Source organism: Gymnoscopelus braueri (assembly GCF_963280865.1).
Source record: "Gymnoscopelus braueri genome assembly, chromosome: 6".
NCBI lineage: Eukaryota > Metazoa > Chordata > Actinopteri > Myctophiformes > Myctophidae > Gymnoscopelus > Gymnoscopelus braueri.
The window spans coordinates 27,076,510-27,099,482 of record NC_137607.1 but is presented as its reverse complement, the minus strand read 5'-3'; the positions used below and the strand labels follow the sequence as shown (position 1 = coordinate 27,099,482).

Below are 22,973 nucleotides of genomic sequence, written 5' to 3'. Positions count from 1 at the left end.
AAAGTTGTTTTAAATCATGCTCATTTCTTTCTCTTGCTATGGGGGACAATGAAAGAATGTACAGTAATGTGTTATTATAATACTTATATATATGATGGAATCACATGCCGAAAAAAACCCATCTACAAGCTGTGAGCTTCATAACTCTGTTGTAGTCCGAAATAGAAATTAATTAGGCTTAATAGGTATGCATGTCTTTCTTTGACAAATGAGGGTTTGTTTGGGTGGAACTATGGAAATGGCACATTGGTACAGCTACCAATCCAACTGCACAACACATTATCTGTACAAATGTCTGTCTGAGAGCTGTCCCTTGACATTAAAAGATGCACCTTTAACAAAAACAAAAGATATTTAGCATATCTGTCAGTGGATTTGGATGTTGTTTCCTTTTTCCTCCAGGTGATGGCAGCACATGCCTTCTAAAGACGGCATAGTCAATTTGACCTCTGACTAAACTGAACGATCCCATCTGAAACGTTTTGTGGTATTGAAGGTTTGAGATTAACACCTTGCCTGTCATATGTACTGATAATCACTAGTCTCCTTGGAAAAATGAAGCACACAAATTAGAAACATTTATCTTTAAAAGTAATTATACAATGGTTGGCTTTGTTGTGTAATAAATCCAAGCCATTTATTTGTGTTGTCTTGTCTAATCATTCCAAGCCATTAAATGTATGTATTTCTTATACTTGAAATTAATAAGCATTTATCTTTTTTTTTTTAGATTTGCATTCCTAGTGTTGAGTTAAGTGATTCCAGAAACAACCAAATAAACCCTAGTTTAGGCAGAGCCATTGAGATGGACTTGATAGACAGCTTCTCCCTAACCCCGTTGTATGGGTTTGTGATCCAATACACCGGCATGGCATGCATGGGACTTGAACCGGGGGCCTATTTCACGAAAGCAGAATTAGGGGTTAAGCCTGGATTTAACACCTATCCTGGTTTAGTTTAGCCAGGATTAGCAATGAATCGGTTTCATGATGCAGAGGCGTCAATTGGGTATGGCAGGCTATGGCAGCTGCCATACCCTGGCTCCAGGAGAAAAAAATAATATATATATATATATATATATATATATATTATATATATATATATATATATTATATTTTTATAAAAAATAAATCCATGAATGTCTCTGTCTATCTGCGTTGATTATTCTGTTATTACATTTCAGTAAAATAACTACCAATGCAAAATGATTGCTTTCACAGGGTATTTCATTATTCACAAGTGCTTGTATCTTAGTCCTGTAGCAGAGGCCCTCAGATTTTGAGATACCCCCACCCGAGTTAGAACAAAACACAACCATGTTTTTTCTTATCTTTAGGGTCTCCCATTAATGAAATGGATTGTTGTGAAATTTTATTTTTGGGCAAAATTTGTTTTTTGGGCTATTCTTTAGAACTACCCCAATATCTGAAAAAGGCTAATCCGAATATGGCAAAGGTGACCAAAAATGCTATAACTTGAGAATGCTCACTTTTATCTTCATTACATTTGCTGAGGTATGAACCAGGTGTCTACCCTACATCACCAAATAGTCAGAATGTAATTTACCTAAAGAAATACTGAAATATAGTCCTTTAAACATACCTTTAGTTTAGGCGGAAATTGTACTTTTGTAGTGAGGACTCCTCTACTTTCCCTCATTTAGAAAAAAAAACATATATTTATGTCAAATAAGCTGTTACTGCATAGCCTAAGATGCTATTAAACAATAACCAGTGGTTGTGTGGAGAGATCTAGTACAGTGTTATTGCAAATGAGACTTCTTTAGACATACCCCTTCTCTGAAACAGTTAAATTAAGTCACTCTGAATGGAAAATAGGTGACTGTAAGCCTAAGTTGATTATGGTCGTCATATTTTGGTAAAGAAAGTCCAGGTGGATGTACACTCAGGATGTGAGTAACCTAATAAGGTGTCCTAATAAAGTGTATCTACATTTAAGGTGTGTGAAACAGAGAGATACAAGGCATAAATATAATTCTGAGTTTTATTGAAACATGAAAATCAGTATCTCCTACCTAAATCACAGTTTGATGTTGTCTTGACATGACAAAATAATGTAATAATAATAATAATAATAACATTTATCAGACAAATCTCAACATTCCATGTCATTTCAGAAAACAACAAACAGGAGAATGAAATGTGTGTGTGTGTGTGTGTGTGTGTGTGTGTGTGTGTGTGTGTGTGTGTGTGTGTGTGTGTGTGTGTGTGTGTGTGTGTGTGTGTGTGTGTGTGTGTGTGCTGCAGCACTTTGCAATTATATCATGGCAAAAGGTTATTACACTTATGTTATCCTTTGTTGCTGGGTCATTATTACACATCTGCACTTTTTTAAATGCATGTGAACTAACACACCAGTTCACAAAATCATATAAAATGTCTGGTACATATTTACTGCACTGGAGAAGGGACATCTTATCACTGCTTATGTAGAATTGAGGCTCATGCTCAACCTTTTCCATGGCTTTCCTTAAAATACCTGCAGCCTGGTGTAGAATTTGTGTATCCGTTAGAGACTCTCTTCTCTGTGGAGGCATTGCCTCCCTATCTTCTTCTGTTATATGTTCTCTGAGGAGAGCAGCTTCTTGCAGTAATCAGTAATCAGTAATGCCACCAGAACAGATCAAATCAGATTTTCCAGGACGTTCAATGAAAGCCAGCTTCTCCCCATAATGTTGGATCAACTTTATTTTGAGTTTCCAAGCTGGATAATTTGCAGGTTCTTCAGCAGTACTTACTTTTCCTACATAGCTCTGAGTTAGAGCGCTTAGTGTTGTGACAGTCATATTCTTTGAAAACACTGTTATACTTAATTCTTCAGTCAATGACATGAAAGCTTTTTCATGTGCATTTAATTTATTTTCTGACAGAAGTTTGTTTCTGGCTGCTCTGATATTATTTTCAGAAATATAATGTCCCAGGCAGCTTCTGTGATACTTCGCATCATAAGCAAATAAATCTTCATGCGTCAGCATACGAAGATGAATTTTGTCATCAAACCTCTCTGAGGCTGCATCGAGGACCTTTGACCTTGTACTTTCACCTGTACCAGTACTTATAGGGGTAAGGCCTTCTTTCTTTGTGGCTTTCTGGCTGCAAATGATACACTGGCTGCGGATGTCAAATCCTGGTTCTCTGGTCAGTCTTTTGCTTTGACATTGATCCCTGGCTGGTTCTTGCTCAATGCCACTGGCAGTAGGCATATAGTTGCTTGAACTTGAATAATTGGCCCTACATGACCTGTGATATGAAACTTTAAACTTGAAGGACAGTATGTCGTCTGAGTGGGGGGATAGTCTCTTATGGACTTCATCACCCCGTTCCTGGGCAACCTTCAATATGGTTTTGAGTCCTTCCAAGGTTGCGTTCTTGACATGTGGATTATTTTTATCTCCTTGTAGAGGTTTTTCACATATTAAGCATAATGTTTTGTCCAGTGTCTGTGAATGTGGCTTGCTTGCTGTTTCTGTTGGCTCCATTTTTACAGTGAACTCTGGTAAATATGGAACAGTTAATTAGAGTTGCCTATTTTTTTACATTTAATTTTGATACTATTCTTGGTAACATGAAATAGGCCTCAAATTTAAGCTCTTAAAGATCTGTTACTGTTATGCATGTATGCTAACTTCTGTCATTGCTTCAGATAGCTGATTGGTGATATAAAAGTAATACAACACAACATATTCTACAATCTAAATGTATCAAATGAAGGAATACCATAGTATTACATTTGTGTAGACATTTGTGTTACCTGTTATCGGTCTTTTGATTGGTGGTTTCTTTACTTTATGGCACAGTGCACATTTCTCCCCCTGGAAAGCCATGTGAGAGTTTTTGGATAGAATTGTGAAGCCACAGTCCTTCCCCTGCTCTCATTGGTTGAACTTAATTGACTTCAATTTACTGCTTAAAGAAACAGTAATCACAGTATTGCATTTGTGTAATGCTTCTCTGTGTTGAGGCCTGCAATTCTCAACAAAATGAATGAATCTATGCACCTTTGGTTTGGATGTGTATATAAAAAGTTCTTACTGCTGAAATCATAAATTCATATTTCCATGAATTAATGACATGGCTGACATGACATTAATGACATGACATGGCTTCATGTTGCCCCTGCCACACACAGCAATCATGTGTGAGTGTGATTGAATATGGTGCTGTACTTACATAATTGCCTCAACATAGCCCCAAATGTTGCCCCAAAATCACAACAATAGATATTCAGGGAGGGTTAAACAATGCCAACTGAGAAGGAATTTGACTTTTAATTTGATTTTGACTTTTATTTGGTATATATAAAGGACTAAAAGTAAAGTGTTATTCCAACATTTTAATAATGTTTTATTTCCAGAGAAGGATTATATATCTAAAGAAGTCTAATTTGCAATAACACTGTACTAGATCTCTCTACACAACCACTGGTAATTGTTTAATAGCATCTTAGGCTATGCAGTAACAGCTTATTTGACATAAATATATGTTTTTTTTTCTAAATGAGGGAAAGTAGAGTAGTCCACACTACAAAAGTACCATTTCCGTCTAAACTAAAAGTATGTTTAAAGGACTATATTTCAGTATTTATTTAGGTAAATTACATTCTGACTCTTTGGTGATGTAGGGTAGACACCTGGTTCATACCTCAGCAAATTTGATGAAGATAAGAGTGAGCATTCTCAAGTTATAGCATTTTTGTTCACCTTTGCCATATTCGGATTTGCCTTTTTCAGAGATTGAGGTAGTTCTAAAGAATAGCCAAAAAAACAAATTTTGACCCAAAATAAAATGTCACAACAATCCATTTCATTAATGGGAGACCCTAAAGATAAGAAAAAACATGGTTGTGTTTTGTTCTAACTCGGGTGGGGGTATCTCAAAAACTAAGGCCTTTTTTGAGGGCTTGCTACAGGACTATCTCCCCTATCTTGTCAAATGGTATATTCCCAGGCCCAGCCTGGGAATCCCAGGTTCAACACAGGTGCAATGCATTATTGTTAATTAGCAAGCAGCAGAGGCGCGTTTTTTCAATAGACCGCCGAAGTCTGACGTCATTTACACATCCTTTGTTTGTCTACCTGGTTCGCAGTTTTCCACCCCCGTTCTGAATCCCATAGACGTGTTTAATATCGCGTCAAATAAGAACTGTGTTCCAAAAATAAACAAATGACCCCGGCGTGTTGACTCTTATGGATATGAAGCATCAACTGACGGTGAGAAAACGATAATGTTACTTCCGCCGAATTAGTTACATTTTCGCCAGAAACAGACTGTATCAAATATAAGTGACTGACTATCATAAACGATAAAGAACCTCCTCCCTGACAATAACGCCGACACGCGGTGTTTATTTTTGGACCACAATTCTTATATGAGACGATTCTAAGATGACCCAATGTTATTCTCCATAGAGAAATTACTTCCGCAAACCTGGGGATGAACGAGTCACGTCAGGACTTCGGTGTTCTATAGCAGACAGGCTGTTTTATTTACTTGTGAACAGTGAGTTAAAATGAAAAGGAAGCAGACCTCTCTGCATGCATTTTTTGGTAAAAAAAGACTGACACAGCAACCCCCGCAGCAGACAAGCCGTGCGGCCGAAAAAGGGCCCCCCCAATTTTTTTTCTTTCAAACCGTTAGTGTTAAAGACTGTAATTTAATGAGTTCATTAATCCATCAGCCACTGTTATCCAACTCTTTTGACTGCTTCAGAACATCTGACACCTACTTAGCAGCTCACACAATGGACCATTGATATGCATCCAACCAGGTCGGTCATTCCCATTCATTCAAGGGAGGTAGAGGGGGCTGCCTCCATGCTCCTTGCCTTACAAAGACACTCCTGGACCAAGATTCAAAGCCCCAGCCTTCAGATTGTGAAACCTCACCTTTACTCTTGTGCCACCAGACCTTTCACACCACTGAGATGTTCAAGGTCATATTTGAGGTTGAAGGAGGTGGCAGGTCAAAAGATGAAAATTCACAGCAAATGCCTCTCCCCCTGACAGAATGACTGAATCTACAGATCAGGGTTCATTATGACATAACTGAGATTTAGATTATTGTTTAAAACCATCTTCATTGGCAGGAGTTTATTGAAGAAAAAGGTAAAATTGAAAACAATTACACACATTTACGCCAATTATAATCTTTAAAATGAAACTATATCATCCTTGGTGGGATTTGAACCCAGGGCCTGGGGAACATGTACAGTAAGAAGCTTTTTAACACAGTGAGCCACTGTTTCATCACACTTTTTCTTGTGTCTTAACTGTTATTATGGATGTTAGTCTTCAAAACATAGTTGGCAGTAAAGACTAGGCCACCCTTGGCGGGATTTGAACCCAGGACTTTGGGAACATGCAGAAAGTGTCTTAACACTGTGAGCCACCATGCTCCTCATTTCATTGCAGTTTTCCTTGTGCCTTATGGATGTTATTATGGATGAGAGAGACGGACGGACGATACTGACCATGATACTAATTATATTAGTATTATATTAGGGCCCCTGCCCCTCTAATTTTCTCTGCATGTCCCTGGTAAAAACATTAAGAGCATGACAATAAAATGTCAACATTTACATCGTGGAAAGGCCATTTGACAATGGAAACCAAACACAACACAAAACAACACAACACAACACCACACAATGCATAAAACATAATTATTCTATTGGTTACTTATCAAAATTATCAATAGGAGCCATAATAAGAAAAAAACTTTAAACTGTGCTCTGCAGAGCACATATCTCTGCCAGCCATTGTGTTCAAAGCAAGCATGTAAATTAACTGTCTTAAATGAAGCTACTACTACTACTAGTCACTGGCATCTACGTCAAACAATGGTTATTATGTTCATAAATTAGGCTTTCCGGAGAGGACAGGTTGGCAGGGAGACAATGGGGAGCAGGAAAACGCTGGGCTCAGAGGATTCTCCCCTTTCAGACTCCTCCTAGACGGACCTGGTTGCTCCTAACGTCATCACCACAAACAACAGCATGGGTGGGAGTGTGTGTGTGTGTGTGTGTGTGTGTGTGTGTGTGGGGGGGGGGGGGGGGGGTCAAATGTGTCTGTTGCCTCCTGTACTGCAGGGAATATTTGTTATTCCGTTGTCCCAAAAGAATGACAGCTCCCCATTGTTTGCCTCTTTCACTCCTCCGCTGTGATGCCTCCTTTCCGTGCTTACTTGGGACAGGATATGGTGGGGAGGTTTTCTCCCCTTTTCTCCTCAAATATACGTGCACAACATTGTCCATTCACTGCCAATGGAATGTGATCAGGAATTCAGTGTTTCTGCTGCAGCTATATTTGTCTTACCTCTAAGGGAATGATCTTTCCTGGGCACTTTTATGTCACGTATATACAAAACATAATTGGTGGGGCCTGGGGGGGGAATCTGACATTCTGTCATATTTGAGTCACATTGAGTATGTGACACTGTACAATTTATCCACTAAAACCCCACATATGTTTTTGACCGGTGTCCCTCAGAGGTCTATAATAGGCCCCCTCCTTTTTTCTCTCTACAACAAATCTCTTCACCGAAAACAGCCGATCTACAAGCTCTACAAGATCTGCAAGATCTCTCATTTTTGCTGAATGATCGCCCCAGAATAGGGACGCAAGGGTTCATGTGGTTAATTGATGGTAGCCCATTATTTGAAGTTCATAAGATAAGATAAAGCACTGTAAGCGGAACAGTATCATATAGTGCATTGCTCATGAAACATATAGAGTACATGTTTTTTCTCCACTGTGAGAGTGAAGGTCAATCTACATGTTTTTTTTTATTTCAAGACATATCTAGCAGTGAGTTCAAGTTTGTGTGTGTGTGTGTGTGTGTGTGTGTGGGGGGGGGGGGGGGGGGCTTGTAAAGGAGAGCTTTTTGTGACAGCGTAGGGACAAGGGGAGGGAGGCAGGGGTGGGATGGGATTGGATGGGAGGCAGGGTGGGCCTGCTGCATAGGAAGTGTGCCTCCAGCACAACTTATAAACATGGCCCACCTAAGGGTCAGTGTTTACATCCATCCTCACATGTCATCACTGCTGTCTCTATATTAGTCACTTTGTAGGACGGACGAAGTCCCTGGGAACGCCAGAAAAGAGGGGAAAACAAGCACCTTTTAGGTTGTTTTTTCAGTTGAGATTTTCAGTCACCATCTTCAAGCTTCAACACCGTCTGAGTAAAACAGCAAGGACAGAAAATCACACTTGAAGGAAACTTCCCAGGTTTCGACAGCCGAGGAACTTCACGTGCTTGTTTATTTATTTATTTTTTACTATTTTGCTTCCCTTCATCCGCCACCATTTCGCCCCCAACAGCCATGTACAGCCACAGCTATTCCCGGGCCAAGTTTGGCCTGGACGCGAGAGAACCCCTGCACAAGCCCAGAGGGAAGAGCTGCGGTTACTACATGAGGATCGTCTTTTTCTTCTCCTCTCTCATCCAGTCTCTGATCATTGTCAGCCTGGTGCTGTTCCTGGTGTACGGACAACCAGAGAGGGCTGCTGAGGAGAAGAGGCTCCAGGTCAGTCATTTGGACCATATACGTTTTTGACTCTTTATGACAAAGTATATTCTTCCTGACTAAACTTAAGAAAAACTCCCAGAAAGAAACAACAACATATTGTATTCCAGTTTGTCTGATATTTTAAAACACATCTTGACATCATTATGAATGACTCACTTCCATATGATCTTTATCATCATTGTGACTGGAAGATGTTTGTTGATTTGGTTGTATACCCCCATCTTAGCCTTTATCTTTTTCTGTTATCTAACTGAAAGTGTGATGCAAATGTATAATACAAACACAGTGATGAGCATACACATTCTTGTCATCATGTAGGAGCTGGAGCAGACCTATAACAGGATGAGTGAGAACAACATTAAGCTGAGGAAGGAGAAAGCGGACCTGGGAGCGCAGCTGGGAGCTCGCACAGGAGAGAAGGCAGCCGTGCAGAAAGAGCTGGACACGCTTAAGACCGCAGCCAATATCACCACCCATGAGCTCCTAGCTTTGCAGAAGAAAATGGTGAGTAGATATTGCTGGGTTGTCAATATTGGATTGATATTTGCATTCATTTGATGGCCTTAGAGATTCATTAAAATATTTTAACAGTGCTTATTTGTTTTGTTGAGTGAAGGGCGCCTCATGCTTTAGAGACAATAGACAATATAAGTCACCAGGAGCAGGAATGTGGGTTTTCAGTGAGTCTAACATCGTTAACAGTTCAATGGGTTTATATCAAATATCAAATGTCTAAATATTGAATCAAGCAACTTAAAAACTGTCTGGGGTGCACACAAAAGCCAGAGTAGACGTTTAAATGACCCCAGAAGTGTTTTAAAGTTGAATACCCCTTTAAGCATTCTTTTAGGGATCATATTATTTTGTTTCTTAAGAGTTGTACTATTGTATAAGTATAACCCATGACTCTAAATGAACTGGAACTTAATAAATGAAAATGATGTTAATGATGTTTTTGTTCATTCCAGACCCAGTGTGAAGCTGACAAGAAGCAGGCATTGACAAGAACCCCACCAACATTAAATTGTGCTACCCCCTCTATCCGAATGCCTGCTACAACCAGCAGTATGTACTCTAATGATCAGTACTTACATCATGTTTGCTGAATGTAGTATTTAACCATTTAACCACAAACTCTTGCTGAATTATTTCAAAAACAGCTGAACTACAAGCTCACAACACGTTGCGTCGTGAACTTGTAGATCACAGCTTGTATCGTTGATGGCATTAAAGTGGTTAATCAGTGATTTATGATCTAATACTGTCTACTATCTTATTACAATGAACACTTACTGTACTGATGATTAATGTAATCCAAAATATACAATTACATTTCCCCCAAGCCGTAACGGATCTCTGACTCCAGCTTAAATGTTAACCCATTAAAACCGGGAAAGCATCTGTGTCATTGTAGATTTTAGAGTTGGCTACTCAAAAATAGCAGCTATACAAGCTCACAGCGCGTCACTTCGTGTCCGTGCTGCGAGCTTGTACATCTGCTATTTTTGAACATTTAAATCTTGAAAATGTTGAATCATTTTGAATTACGAAAAAGTTTGAGAACTGCTGCATTTAGAAGGCATTTGTAGAATCTGCCTCAGGTCTTAATATTAAATGTTAAGCCAGTGATGGCTGGCTATTTGACTGACTCTCTCCCCTGTACCCTACAGGTGAGATGTTAACTCTGCAAAGTCTGAACAACCAGCAGAGAGCTATGATCAAGCTCATAGAGGCAAACTTCACCCAGACAGTCATGTACCTGAGCCAGGACCGAGACAACGCCCTCAGAGACCGTGACACTCACCATCAGAGTGTAATCACCCTGCGCAGGGACAACAACAACCTGAAGGAGCAGCTGGACACCTACACCAGGTAGCCTGTTTGTCTGTGTGCCTTGATCACACTGTAAAAAAAATTGTGTTATGTCAAAGAAAGAGAGACTATATTTGGTCTTAGCCCTATTATACAGTATTTCATTGTAGGACAAATAGCGAAAATCGTCCATCTACAAACTCACAATCTACAAGCTATTTCTGCTATTTGTGAGGGGAAAAAAAGTGAAATTGTTTGAAATGTTTGGGACATTTTTAAAATGTTTAGAAGTTTTTAGAATTGTTTTTCCAAAATAGTGATATGCATTTTATTATTATTTTTGATCCAAGGAAGTGTAAAGAGGACTTTGCCAAGTCTCTGGAGGGTATCCAGATTGTCACCACGGGTTTCCTAGACAGGATCAACGAGCTGTTTTCTAGCCAGCCCACCTTTCACCTCACCTGTGAGAAGCAGCAGGATCAGATGGAGAGGATCAGAAACAGCTGCACCAACCTCTCCAGGGACGTGGAAGACAAGTTCCAGAAATACTTGAACAACGTGGGCAATAAGGTACCGTATGTATACTGCGTGGAAAAAAACTAACAAAAAAACGACAACGTTATTGTGACCAATGTGCATGGTACAGCATCCATATTCTGGGGGGGGACGTTAGCCAAAAATATGAAAAGATCGTCTATCTTTGGCGAAGAGATTTGGTGCAGACAGACAAAAGCGGTCCAAGTACAAAGCTAACTCTGGTCCAGTTTACTAAGTCTAATACAATATAACTAACTCAACTGCAAACTCAAACCGCTTCATTGTGAGCTTGTAGATCTGCTATTTTTGACAATTCTGAAAGTTTATGAACGTTTTTTGGGAATTTTAGGGATGCCAAGGTGAAAGTGGTTAAACGTGTTTGAGAATAGAACACGAGGAAAGTTTACTGCGGTTCATGTCTAGGAAGCCTTCCTGTACAGTTGATGGAATATTCCAGAGAGCAAATTGGCTGGGAAACCAGCTTCTCCAGGGAGGAAGTCCATCCTCAGCATTGTTCATGATCTAGTCTAGCTAAAGAGACAGGTGACCTCTGAGGCGACGGCAGGGTCACCGCTGGGGCGAACCATGTGCCACTGCTGATACAGCAACGTACAAGACAATCAGTACCATTAGGGCCAAATTAAACTCCTGTCCGCAGCTATGTCTTTTTTAGTATTTCAAGCAATAATTTTACTTCATAAGACATAAGCTTCCATGTATCTACAAAAGTCAACATTTGCTGGACCTAGAATACAGTATGTTTTCACCATGCTGTTCAAATTTATTTTATTTTTTATTTCCCTGATGCACTTTATGAGTATTTTTCAAATGGGCTAAATGAGTCAAAGCTAAACAATAAGAACACGACATGTTAAACTAGCTAAATCTAACTCGAACACCTTTCACTATATTTGGCTTCATTTGACTGAGCCAAAATGGTATAATATAAAACATAATAGCATCAGCCTGCCCTGCACCCAGTATGTTAGATGTGTCTTATTTAGACAATACATTTGGAACTTAAAATAAAGCTGTGGTGTTCTCCTTCAAGGCATATGTTGGGGAAAGAGAACATTAACCAACAAAAACCCTATATACTTTGTTGACTGGCATCCCCCAAGGGTCTATACTTGGCCCCCTCCCTTTTCTCCTCTTTACCAAATCTATTTGCAGAAAATAGCCAATCTACAAGCTCACAACGCGTCACAATATGATTTGTTGTGAGATAATCGTGAATGTTGACCTGACATGCCCAGATTAAATACACTAGGGTTAATGGGGTTTTAACAAACACTGTAATACATATCCTATTGGAGCACTATTTGTATAGAACAAGGGGTTCTCAAAGTGGGGTCCCGGGACCCTCAGGGGTCCTTGAGGGGGTTCCAGGAGGTCCCCAGGTATATGAGCTAATATACAGTAGCATCAAAATCATCAAAATCAGTTTAACCACTTTAACATTGGCTATATGAAAATAGCCGATATGGAAGTTGTAGATCTGCCTTTTCTTTTATCTTGAAAAAAATTGGAAATGTTTTGCATTTATTACAAATATTTGAACGCTGGCACAAAACATTTTCAGATAGGGATCTGCGGCCAAATACATTAATTTAGGGGGTTCCTTGACATGAAAATGTTTGAGAACCATTCACTGTATAGAACATTTATCCACCTGCCACTCTGTTCTTCCAGGTGGCAGAGATCCAGTCAGTGTCCAGTCGCCTGGAGGTGCAGAACTCACATCTGAACCAAGACCTGCAGCTGTGTACACATAACCGCACCATGACAGCAGCTGAGTCCAGCAGGCTGCGGCAGACCAACCAGCAGAAACACGACAAACAGGTACAGTACCTGTGTGTGTGTGTGTGTGTAACTTGTATTGCTATACCATATGTCCTCACAAGTATAGTAGAATTTGAGTTGAATAATTTGAGGCCTATTTTCTTGGTCCTCACTAGAGAAGTGGTTGTTTCATGGTTGTTGTACACTGAAAATAGCAGATATATAAGCTCACAACTGCAACATGTGAGCTTGTAGATCGTCTATTTTCGGCTTTAGGGTTAGGGTTAAGAATGGCAAAATGTTCATAACATTTACGTCGTAAAATGTCCTGATGTCCTCACTAGTACAGTAATACAAACGTGTGTGTGTGTTTTAATGTTACCCTAGGGTGTGGTTTTAAAAGGACTTATCTACAAATCTATTATCTAAATTCCATCTGCTCGTAATCAGAGAGGTCATAATGAAATGACTTTTCTAGCTCACATAATACTGAAATTGCCAATCTATCTATCTATCTATCTATATATATATCTATCTATATTAACTGCTTCCCTGGATAAATGACTTAATTAATGTTTCATTCAGGTGGAAACTTTGCTGATCGAGCAGAACCGACTGAGAGAGGAGAAGAGGCTCCAGGGAGAGCGTCTCTCTCTGAGGGAGAACGAACTTGCGACCGTCAAAAAAAACACCCAGATGCTGACCACTAAACTGACCAACTGCAAGGTTAGACATGTTTATATATGTATAGAATATATGTATAGAGTATAGAACATGGAAATGAACTGATGAAACATAGCGTTAAAACACAGAATGAAGGGGAAAATACATTTTAAGCCTCAAAATTCTACTTTACTTAAAGGTCGGGTGTATTATGCCTTATAATTGCATTTATAATGCATTATAATGTACTTATAAGGCTTCATAACACTCATAAATGTTTACAATCATATATATTTTTTTGTTTACAATCTTATTTGGCATTTTTTATTATTTTGAAAACATTTTAAAATAATGAAAATAGCCGCGTCTACATCGACGTGCTGTGAGCTTGTTGATCGGCAACTATCACTATTTAAAAAAAGAAATCCAAATAATAACAAATGCCTAATGCGTTGCGGCATAAGGGATAAGGTGCTGCGCAAGATTGGGCCCTATAACTACTGTACCATACTTAGTCAGTTATAAAGTGTCTTTATGTATAAAGACACTTTATAACTGACATGGTAATATAAAAGTGCTACCAAATAAGGATAAGACCCAAAGAAATTAAGTAAATGACATACCACTGCACGTAATGCATGAAAATCCTCGGCTCTCCAAACATTCATTCAACATTCATTCATCAATGTTATTTTTGTGTGTTGAATTGATAATAAGCATTAAGCAATCATTAGGAGAGATGAGGAATAACTTAAGCTAATCTACAAGCTCACTCGCAATGCCTTGTGATCTGTTATTTTCTACGAAGAGATTTGGTGTATAGGGAAAAGAGGGGAACAATTATAGACCTCTGGGGGACCTTGGTCAACGAAGTACTGTATATATAGGGTTTAAGTGGTTGACACTTAGTTAGCCTGTCAAGTTGACTAAGAACACACATCTACCAGCAATGGACTGCGGTAGTGAAAGGTACACATATTCACACATACTGTGGAGATACTTCATAATCATATTGCGATGCTAGTGAGTCCCATTGATCTCATTGGTGACAGTGAAAAGGTGCAGAGGAGTCAGCAGAACAGAGATATCGGAGGGCAGCAGGAGGAAGGGATGGACAGGCAAGATAACAAGAGGAAACCACAACCAGAAGCATATTTTTGTCAGGAGTCATAAGGGCACAAAATGTCCAGTGAAAACCCCACAGATTCTAGGAATATGTGCATTGTTGCATTTGGAATGTACTACATCCAAGCAGTGAAGGTGTGTGAGGACAGATAACATCTTCTAATTTCTCTCTCTCTTTTTTTAGCCTGCCGTTCCTCAGCCTGCCGCCTTGCAGGCTGAGCCTCCCCGTCAGAGAAGATCAGTTGTGGCTTATGGTCCTTCTATTGGTGCACCTGGCATTAGCAAAACTCCAACGGTATACTGACATTCCAACGCAAAGTACACAGTACTACGCTTTATTGATCCAAGCTGGAACACAATCGATTGATTGATGCTCTGAAAATGCACGAGACCCATGGGTGGGCCACGAATGCTTTCAAGATTTTCAAGTGGGTCCGGATTGAGAAAAGGTTGAGAAGAACCACTGGAATAGACACTCTTACTATGTACAGAATGCATTCTACAGTGGAGATTAATATTTTTAGATATTGATCATCTACTTGCTCTTATTTTTGTCATTATTACTATTTGCTCTCCTATGTGTAATGAAATGGAAAGGAGTGTGTTGTAGATATTTTTGATGCCATGTGTTTTATCAAACACAACCTGTATATAGTGTTTTCATTGATGTATTATGTTATGTCATATACAGCTTAACTCTGAGGAATGGTTGTTAAATTAATGATTGTTAGTTAATTTTAGTTGAGTTCCCCTGGAAAGAAATGGCAGTACATTTTGCTGTGAACATCTTTAGAATCATTTATTCTCATCTTAATGTAAAAACATTAATCAAACTGCTGTAAATATTTTTTATTCTGATGTTTTTCAGAGAGTTGTGGTTTTTGGGTGTGGTATTAGTATTGCTGAAAATGCTAAATGTTTTTGCTAATTTATGACTGAATAAAAATGTAATTCTGCTTATATGCATGAAAAATAATAAACCTTTACACTGTATGTTCATCTATCTCATCCTTATGTTTGCCCTAGTATGTGTTTATTAAAAACAAAATCAATGACTAAAAGATACAAATAAAACAAATAAACAATAAAAGATATTGTAAATCTAACACCTGTCTGTCTATGGAAATAATCCTATCACTCAGGTCTCATCAAAAGGTTTCCTTGTAGTAGAGCGGATAGTAGGAACAATCGTTCACTTTGTGATACAAGCGTGAAAATTGGCATGAACATTCCTTTAGGTCAACTCTTTGACTTTTTTAATCGAGCCACTCAAAAATCCAAGATGGCGGCCATTTTTCAAGATGGCCGATACCTTAGTGGGCAGTTAAGTGATATGATGGTTTATTTGGTGATACAAGCATGAAAATTGGCATGAGCAGTCTCTGTGGGTCACTTGACAATACGCCACCCACAGCTACTTGAAATTTCAAGATGGCGGCCATTTTTCAAGATGGCCAACACTTTAGTGGAGCATTTAAGTTATATAATGGTTCATTTGGTGATACAAGCATGAAAATTGGCATGAGCAGTCTCTGTGGGTCACTTGACAATAAGCCACCCACAGCTACTTGAAATGTCAAGATGGCGGCCATTTTTCAAGATGGCCACCACCTTAGTGGACTAGTTAAGCTTAAGAAATCATTTAGTTGGTGATACAAGCATGAAAATTGCCATGAGCCGTCTCAAAAGGTCATTTGACAAGAAACCGCCCACAGCCACTTGAAATTTCAAGATGTCAATCTTTAAATGATACCTTTTCTCATAGAAATGTATTGGGTTCCTCAAAAAGCTCTGTCAAGAGAGGTTGTTTGACTGTGTTTTGTCTGACTCCTCGCCCACGACCTGTCCAGTTTGGTAAGACCTGTCAGGAGTTGCCTCCCACCGGCATAGCTCTCAGGGTTCACTGAGGTAGGCCTAAACAAGCTCCCTTACCACGACAAGGTAACAGTCACAAGGGAGGAGATATATATATATATATATATATATATATATATATATATATATATATATATATATATATATATATATATATATATATATATATATTTTGTTTTTTTTAAACTAACAGCCATTACATGTGTCAAATAAATACTAAGGGGTGGGGAAACAAAAAATAAGATGAATAAATTAGCACAGTTGTGGTGCTGATAAGCACAGTTGTGGTGCTGAATGGACAGTGCTCCAAAATTATGAGTAATGGCTAATACTGAATGGCAATAGCCACGGAACCATGACAAACGATACTAAGGAACTAAACTGAAAATGTGCTTCACTGTTAGATATGGCAGTGGAAGGCAGTGGAAGGAATGTTACAAAGTAACAACTGAAAATTACACAGTAATAGACTAGATAAAAAGTAAAACATGATGCGTCGATGTGACGAGGGGAAGCCGAGCCATAGGCCTCCACTTGAAAACACAGAGGACAACAGGGAATAACTCTGGCAAAATAAACATGCAAATAGGTTCTAGCAGGGGAAACTACATAGGCATGTGAAACTGAGTCCATATCTGAAGCAGTTACACCTTCCAGTACATGCCTTGGAGCACCCACATTTGGTCAACTCCCAACAACTCTCCGCAATAGGTGGAAGTGGAGTCCAGAAGACTTTCCACTTCTCGTCCTGTTCCACCCATCCCCAGTCAGATGGGCTCTGCATTTGTGGATGTCGCTTCAATGCCTGTCCCCACACGTATCCAGCCTCATAAGAAGCATGTTTGGCATGCTCTTTGAGTGCTGCTTGAGTTGGTGGGATCAAGTCATATTGTCTTTGCTTTCTGGCAAAGAGATCAAGCCTGGCCTCGTTCACAGTTGTGACATCGCTGGACCGGTCATACATTAGATCTTCTTGGCCTCTTGACATGGATATCTTTGGTATCTTCAGTGTCTTCAGCAGATGTAGATGCTCTCTTTTGGGCCCTTTCCAGCTCTGTGTTGTTGAACCTAAGTTTACAGCTTGAATTATATTTTGCTCTGTTTCTTGTCGATGTGCTTTCTATGCCATCACCTTCATCTAGTCGGGTTGGACTAAGTAAGATAGGCAGAGCATTGATCTTATGAAATAATGGAACATTTCTTGCAATGGTATCATAACCAGTACGATCGTGCTCTCTGTTGAATAAACTCGGCTGAATGAGTTTTTCCTTGGTGACCTGCTGACAAATTAAACATCTGTCCCAGTTAGTTTTCACAACTGTTATGATGGCTTCTGCCATGTCTGCAGCATAGGCAGAGGCCGAGGGTTTATCCTTTTACCACCTTTTACCAAGCACTTTGATGTATGGGATACAACTAAGTTCGTGCCTTAACCCTACACTTAGTTCGATCGTTCATCCAATGCCATTTAAATCCTGAGCGATCTGTACACCATCCGGTTAACTAAAACCCCATTAACCTTGGCTCGGCTCTCCCGTGCTGGCACAACCTGTCAATTCAGGTGCGGCTATCTAACTGTTTTGGGGTAAATTAGACAGCATTTGGGATACCAACTTTCAATTAGCTGACATTGAACCCCACTCTGAGTTTAACAGCAGTGATTTATCACCAGTGTGCCCTGGTAGTGCAGATATTCACTCTTATCTAATCTATCTATGATCAACAAATCAACACAACTATATTGTGATGTGTTAAAAGTTGTTCTTTAGCATAATAATAATAATCGTATAATCGTCCTTAAAGAAAAAAAAACATAAATTTCTATGAGAAAATGTATCTTTTGAGGATCCAGGGGGCGGCCATCTTGAAAATAGAAATGTAAAGTGGCTGGGAGTGTTTTCTTGTCAAGCAACCCTTAGAGACTGCTCATGCCAAATTTAATGCTTGTATCACCAAATAAACCATTATATAACTTAATTGCTCCACTAAAGTGTTGGCCATCTTGAAAAATGGCCGCCATCTTGAAATTTCAAGTAGCTGTGGGTGGCCTATTGTCAAGTGACCCACAGAGACTGCTCATGACAATTTTCATGCTTGTATCACCAAATAAACCATCATATCACTTAACTGCCCACTAAGATGTCGGCCATCTTGAAAAATGGCCGCCATCTTTGATTTTCAAGTGGCTCGATTAAAAAAATCGATAAATGACCTCTAAAGATGATCTGTACCAAGTTTCACGCTTGTATCACCAAGTGAACGATTCTCCCAAAATATTGCTTTTATCCGCTGCACTTATTGGAGTAATTCTTGAAGTAAGTCTGGAGAAACAATATTAGCCATGTCTGTTATAAAATATCCAAAGCTATTGGTATTATCAGCAAATTCCGTAGTTTGGTTCAGAAGTTAACACTTAACACTTTATTATAGCTTAATTTATCCATATCTTATACTGTATATATTGCAATGTCATTTGGGAAGCTTAATTAGTTTACTTCATAAACTTTATAAGTTGCAAAAGAGATTTTGCAGGATTGCTGCATTTAGTGACTGGTCTGCTCATTCAGCCCTTTACGCATTCATTTTCTATTTGTATTGTAATTGTTGTAGTGAAATGAGGTGTGATTAACTTTATAAACCCCACAGGGTTTTTCAATCTCACCTGCACATTCTGCTTTTATTATGTTGTTGCTGATTATGGTGTTTTGTTGCTATTGTGCAAATAAACAAACAAATAAAACATCTTGTATCTACTAGGTCTGATGCTTTGTTAAATGTGTGATGCCATTTCTGTTTCATGTGTGTACATGTACGTATGTCTATGTAACACCATGACATAATGGATGAATATGGAAATAAAAACCTTGAATCATGCAGTAGAGGAATATTAAATATGACCCAAATACTTTTAAAATAGAGATTATTAATAAAGATTATGTTTTCACAGTAGTTCGAATGTCACGCTTCCACCACACGCTAGATCAGTAGTTCTTAAACTTTTTCATGTCAAGGACACCAAAATGTATATATATTTGGTCACGGACCCCCTTCAGAAAATATTTTGTGCCAGAGATCCCATTAGAAGATTTGTGCTTCAAAATGTCTCCATATTTTTCTTGATTTCTTTAAACATAGCAGATCTACAAGCTCGCAAGCTTCTAGATCGGCTATTTTCACATGGCCAATGTGTAGGGTCACAGTGATTGAACTGATGCAAAATTAACAAGTTTTGCTGGGAACCCCCTGGAAACCCCTTCAAGGACCCCTGGGTGTCCCCGGACCCCACCTTGAGAACCACCGCTCTAGATGACAAGAGGTGAACATCCATACATCCAGACAAATCCATATATTTGTTCATCTGGCGGTAAAAACATCATCACATATCCATGTAGCTCCATCCCTGGGGCTTCTAAATACACATGGATGTACTGTTCCACAGGCTAATGCAGTACCAGTGCATAAAAACAACCTAAAGATAATCATGCACTTGCACAAATGTGATGTGAAACACGCACACTTGGTCATAGGTCTGGAACCCTGCTCAATTTCAGTCAAGGCAGAGCACGCAAGTGATAAGAGAAATATATAGAGAGGGGAAAAAAGTCAGCTCTCACAATTCTCCTTTAACCCTCTCAAGCCTGAGTTATACTTGGTTGCGCATCGTGTCTTGCACCAAATATGACAGATCTATAAGCCCACAACGCCTTGCAATAGATCTGCTACTTTCGGTGAGAGACACTGGCGGGCAGCTAAGAATGAATCATGCCATGATGAATGCCAGAAATGTGGTATGGATTCTTCTGCAAATAATATTTGTAGTGTACTGTATTTCAATGTCAACACATTGTTGACATTGAAATACAGTACACTACATATGATAACACATGCTGTAAAGTTTATGCCCAGACCTGACCTTTCTGTTATAAGCATCTTGAAGGGAACACATATTTACAGTATACAGTGGTGGGTGAAGAATTATTTTGGAGTATTCCTAACTATGTATGGTATACACATTTTATGAATGTTTTGTAAGAGTGGATTACAGTAAGGCTTTCACTTCATAATCATCTGTATAACCTGCCATCTGTCAGTTTTCATAATTTATGATTTAGAATGGGTACAAGTGCAATAATAAATGCCAACACAATTCTATGTGTACACTTCAACTATACCACTGGTTAAAGTGAAATCATGCTGTATTGCTTTGGATCTAAAAGCCGTAACTCAAGAGTCAAATATACTGTAGGTATTGTGGCAACTTTTTGGTTTCAATATTGCGAGTCTTGGACTCTTAATGAGCATGAAATTGTGAGAAGGAAAGCACCCTTCTGCACTGACGAGCTAAAATTCAGATGAAATCAAGAGCTCTCACTGTTTGCCACAAGGCATCAGCGTTGAACACATCTGTGGTGGCTGGCTAGACCAGACTGGTTCAGAACATTGACAAATGTCCTCACTGCAGGTGAGGGAGTCTGTCCCCTGTTCTCAGGAAATCCTTTGTTTAACTTGGGAGTGTTTTTCATCCCCTGTATGGACCTGGACACACGGACACACGGACGGACGGACACACACACACACACACACACACACACACACACACACACACACACACACACACACACACACACACACACACACACACACACACACACACACTAAGGTGAATACAGTGTAGATCCTCGCACGTAAACCATGATATCCCCAACAACATCCCCCATCAAGTGTCTGACTCAGTGATGTACTTATGTAAGGCCTCCTACTCTCCTCGGAACATCCATGAATCAGACCCACAGGAAACACGACCACACAGAGCTAAACAACCACTCATCACTCAGCCATACATGGTCCAAGTCATGACACAGGGCACTGAGGCTATGTGGAACACGTTATGAGATTACAGTAGGTGGGGAATGATTTATATATGAAGTCATCGGAATATAAACATATATAGTGCAGTATATTGTCGCTGTTGGGTGTTAACTGTTACCCTTGTTGAGTGTGTTCCAAACAAAGTATCCAATGTACAGTCATTTAGTTATTAGTCACACAAGCTTGTGTTAATACTAGTAATACTAATACTAATATTAGTACCCACAGGCACACTTAACTACTTTTACATTCACTTAAAGGTAGGGTAAGTGATTTGCTTTGGTTAAAATAAGTGTTAAATAGCTCTATACTCTGATAGTACTCATTGCTATAGAGTGTTTGTTCAGTAACAGGAGTCTCCTTGTCTCTCCAGCTCTTTATAAAACAGAAAATGCATTTTCGTTTCAGTTTCAGTTTCATTTCCAATTTTATCCAACCAGGACAGAGAACTCAATCAGGATACAGATTAAACAATTGAAATTGGAAGTCATGACACTAAGAAATGAGCAGACAAAATTGGAACACTACACAAATTAAGCTTCGAAATGGGTACTTTCTCCTGATTCACTGAGATTTTGACACCTACCGGAAAATGTATTTTCTGTTTATTAAAGACCTGGAGAGACAGGGAGACATCTGTTAATGAAAAAACAATCTATAGCAATGATTACTATCAGAATATAGTGTTTTAACCTTTTAACAAAATACTTTTTGTTTTAACCAAAAAATATCACTTACCCTACCTTTAAATAATTTTGCAAAAATAGCAGATCTACAAGCGTTTGCTTGTATATCGCCTATTTTTGCTACCTTTGTGTGACACTGTAGTATGACTAAGTAGGGAATTAATTGACGATTTTTTTTTAAAAGTTGAAATATGGAGATACTGTACAAGGTTTCTGCCAACACCATCCAGATATTATAACAAGTTTGGTTTATCAGAATATAATCATATAGATGGAGTTTGATTTATCAGAATATAATAAACTATCTGAAAAATATAATCATATTGATGACATTTGATTTATTAGAATATATAGGCCTAATATGGATGAAGATTAATTCATCAGAATATATTTATGAAGTTTAATTTATCAAAATATAATAATGTGTATAAAGTATCCATAACCATTTAAGTGTGCTACAAAAGAGGATTTCCCATTACCATCCAATTGAGACAGCAATAGTTCAGGCTGCCGGTATAATGTACTGTGGCTTCAATAATTAAGGTTAAAAAAAAAGAAAAGAAACTGGATATTATTTGATCCGTTTCTATCCAGTTTTTTCTTTTACCTCTCCTGCTCTATGCTACCTCTCTTCTCACGAAAACTACTGTGACATGACAATAAAGCTGTTGTCCCATAAACAACAGATTACTACGGGTAATTGTTTCCAGACATTAACTCTTTACTGCCTGTATCGATTCAGGCATAGATCGTAAATGGTAGTAAATGGACTGCATTTAAATTGCGTCTTTCGGTCGTTCCTACCGTTCAAAGCGGTTTACAATGTACTTAACATTCACACACTGATGGCAGAGGAAACCATACAAGGCACCAACCTCATGGGGAGCAGCTTGGAGTTTCTGCTCTGAAAAATGCACGTGACGTGGCCCACACATCTGACCACTTAACACAGCAGCTGAATGTCTGCCGTGTTAAGTGGTCAGATGGGTGGGAACCATGCACTGACCTACTGCATGCTGAATTTGTTGAGTGAAATCTCTGTATCTCTTTTGTACGCCCCAGCACTGCCACATTCCAT

The 22,973-nt window shown here is 39.0% G+C and overlaps 1 protein-coding gene across 1 annotated transcript; it reads left to right on the top strand.

Annotated features, from left to right (window-relative positions):
• The first annotated feature begins 8,055 nt into the window (after nt 1–8,055).
• plvapb (plasmalemma vesicle associated protein b) lies at nt 8,056–15,502 on the top strand. Its single transcript, XM_080430876.1, has 8 exons — nt 8,056–8,543; nt 8,865–9,050; nt 9,515–9,611; nt 10,217–10,418; nt 10,709–10,928; nt 12,588–12,737; nt 13,263–13,403; nt 14,650–15,502. Exons 1-8 carry the CDS (start codon nt 8,340–8,342, stop codon nt 14,767–14,769), a joined length of 1,320 nt encoding a protein of 439 aa, XP_080287002.1. The 5' UTR covers nt 8,056–8,339; the 3' UTR covers nt 14,770–15,502.
• Nucleotides 15,503–22,973: the final 7,471 nt, after the last annotated feature.

Bases quoted from the DNA above. Each gene is read 5' to 3' on its own strand.
- plvapb (XM_080430876.1), top strand. From the start codon at position 8,340: ATGTACAGCCACAGCTATTCCCGGGCCAAGTTTGGCCTGGACGCGAGA. The intron at 8,544-8,864 runs GTCAGTCATTTG...GTCATCATGTAG, and splicing joins CTGAGGAGAAGAGGCTCCAG to GAGCTGGAGCAGACCTATAA. The intron at 9,612-10,216 runs GTATGTACTCTA...TGTACCCTACAG, and splicing joins AATGCCTGCTACAACCAGCA to GTGAGATGTTAACTCTGCAA.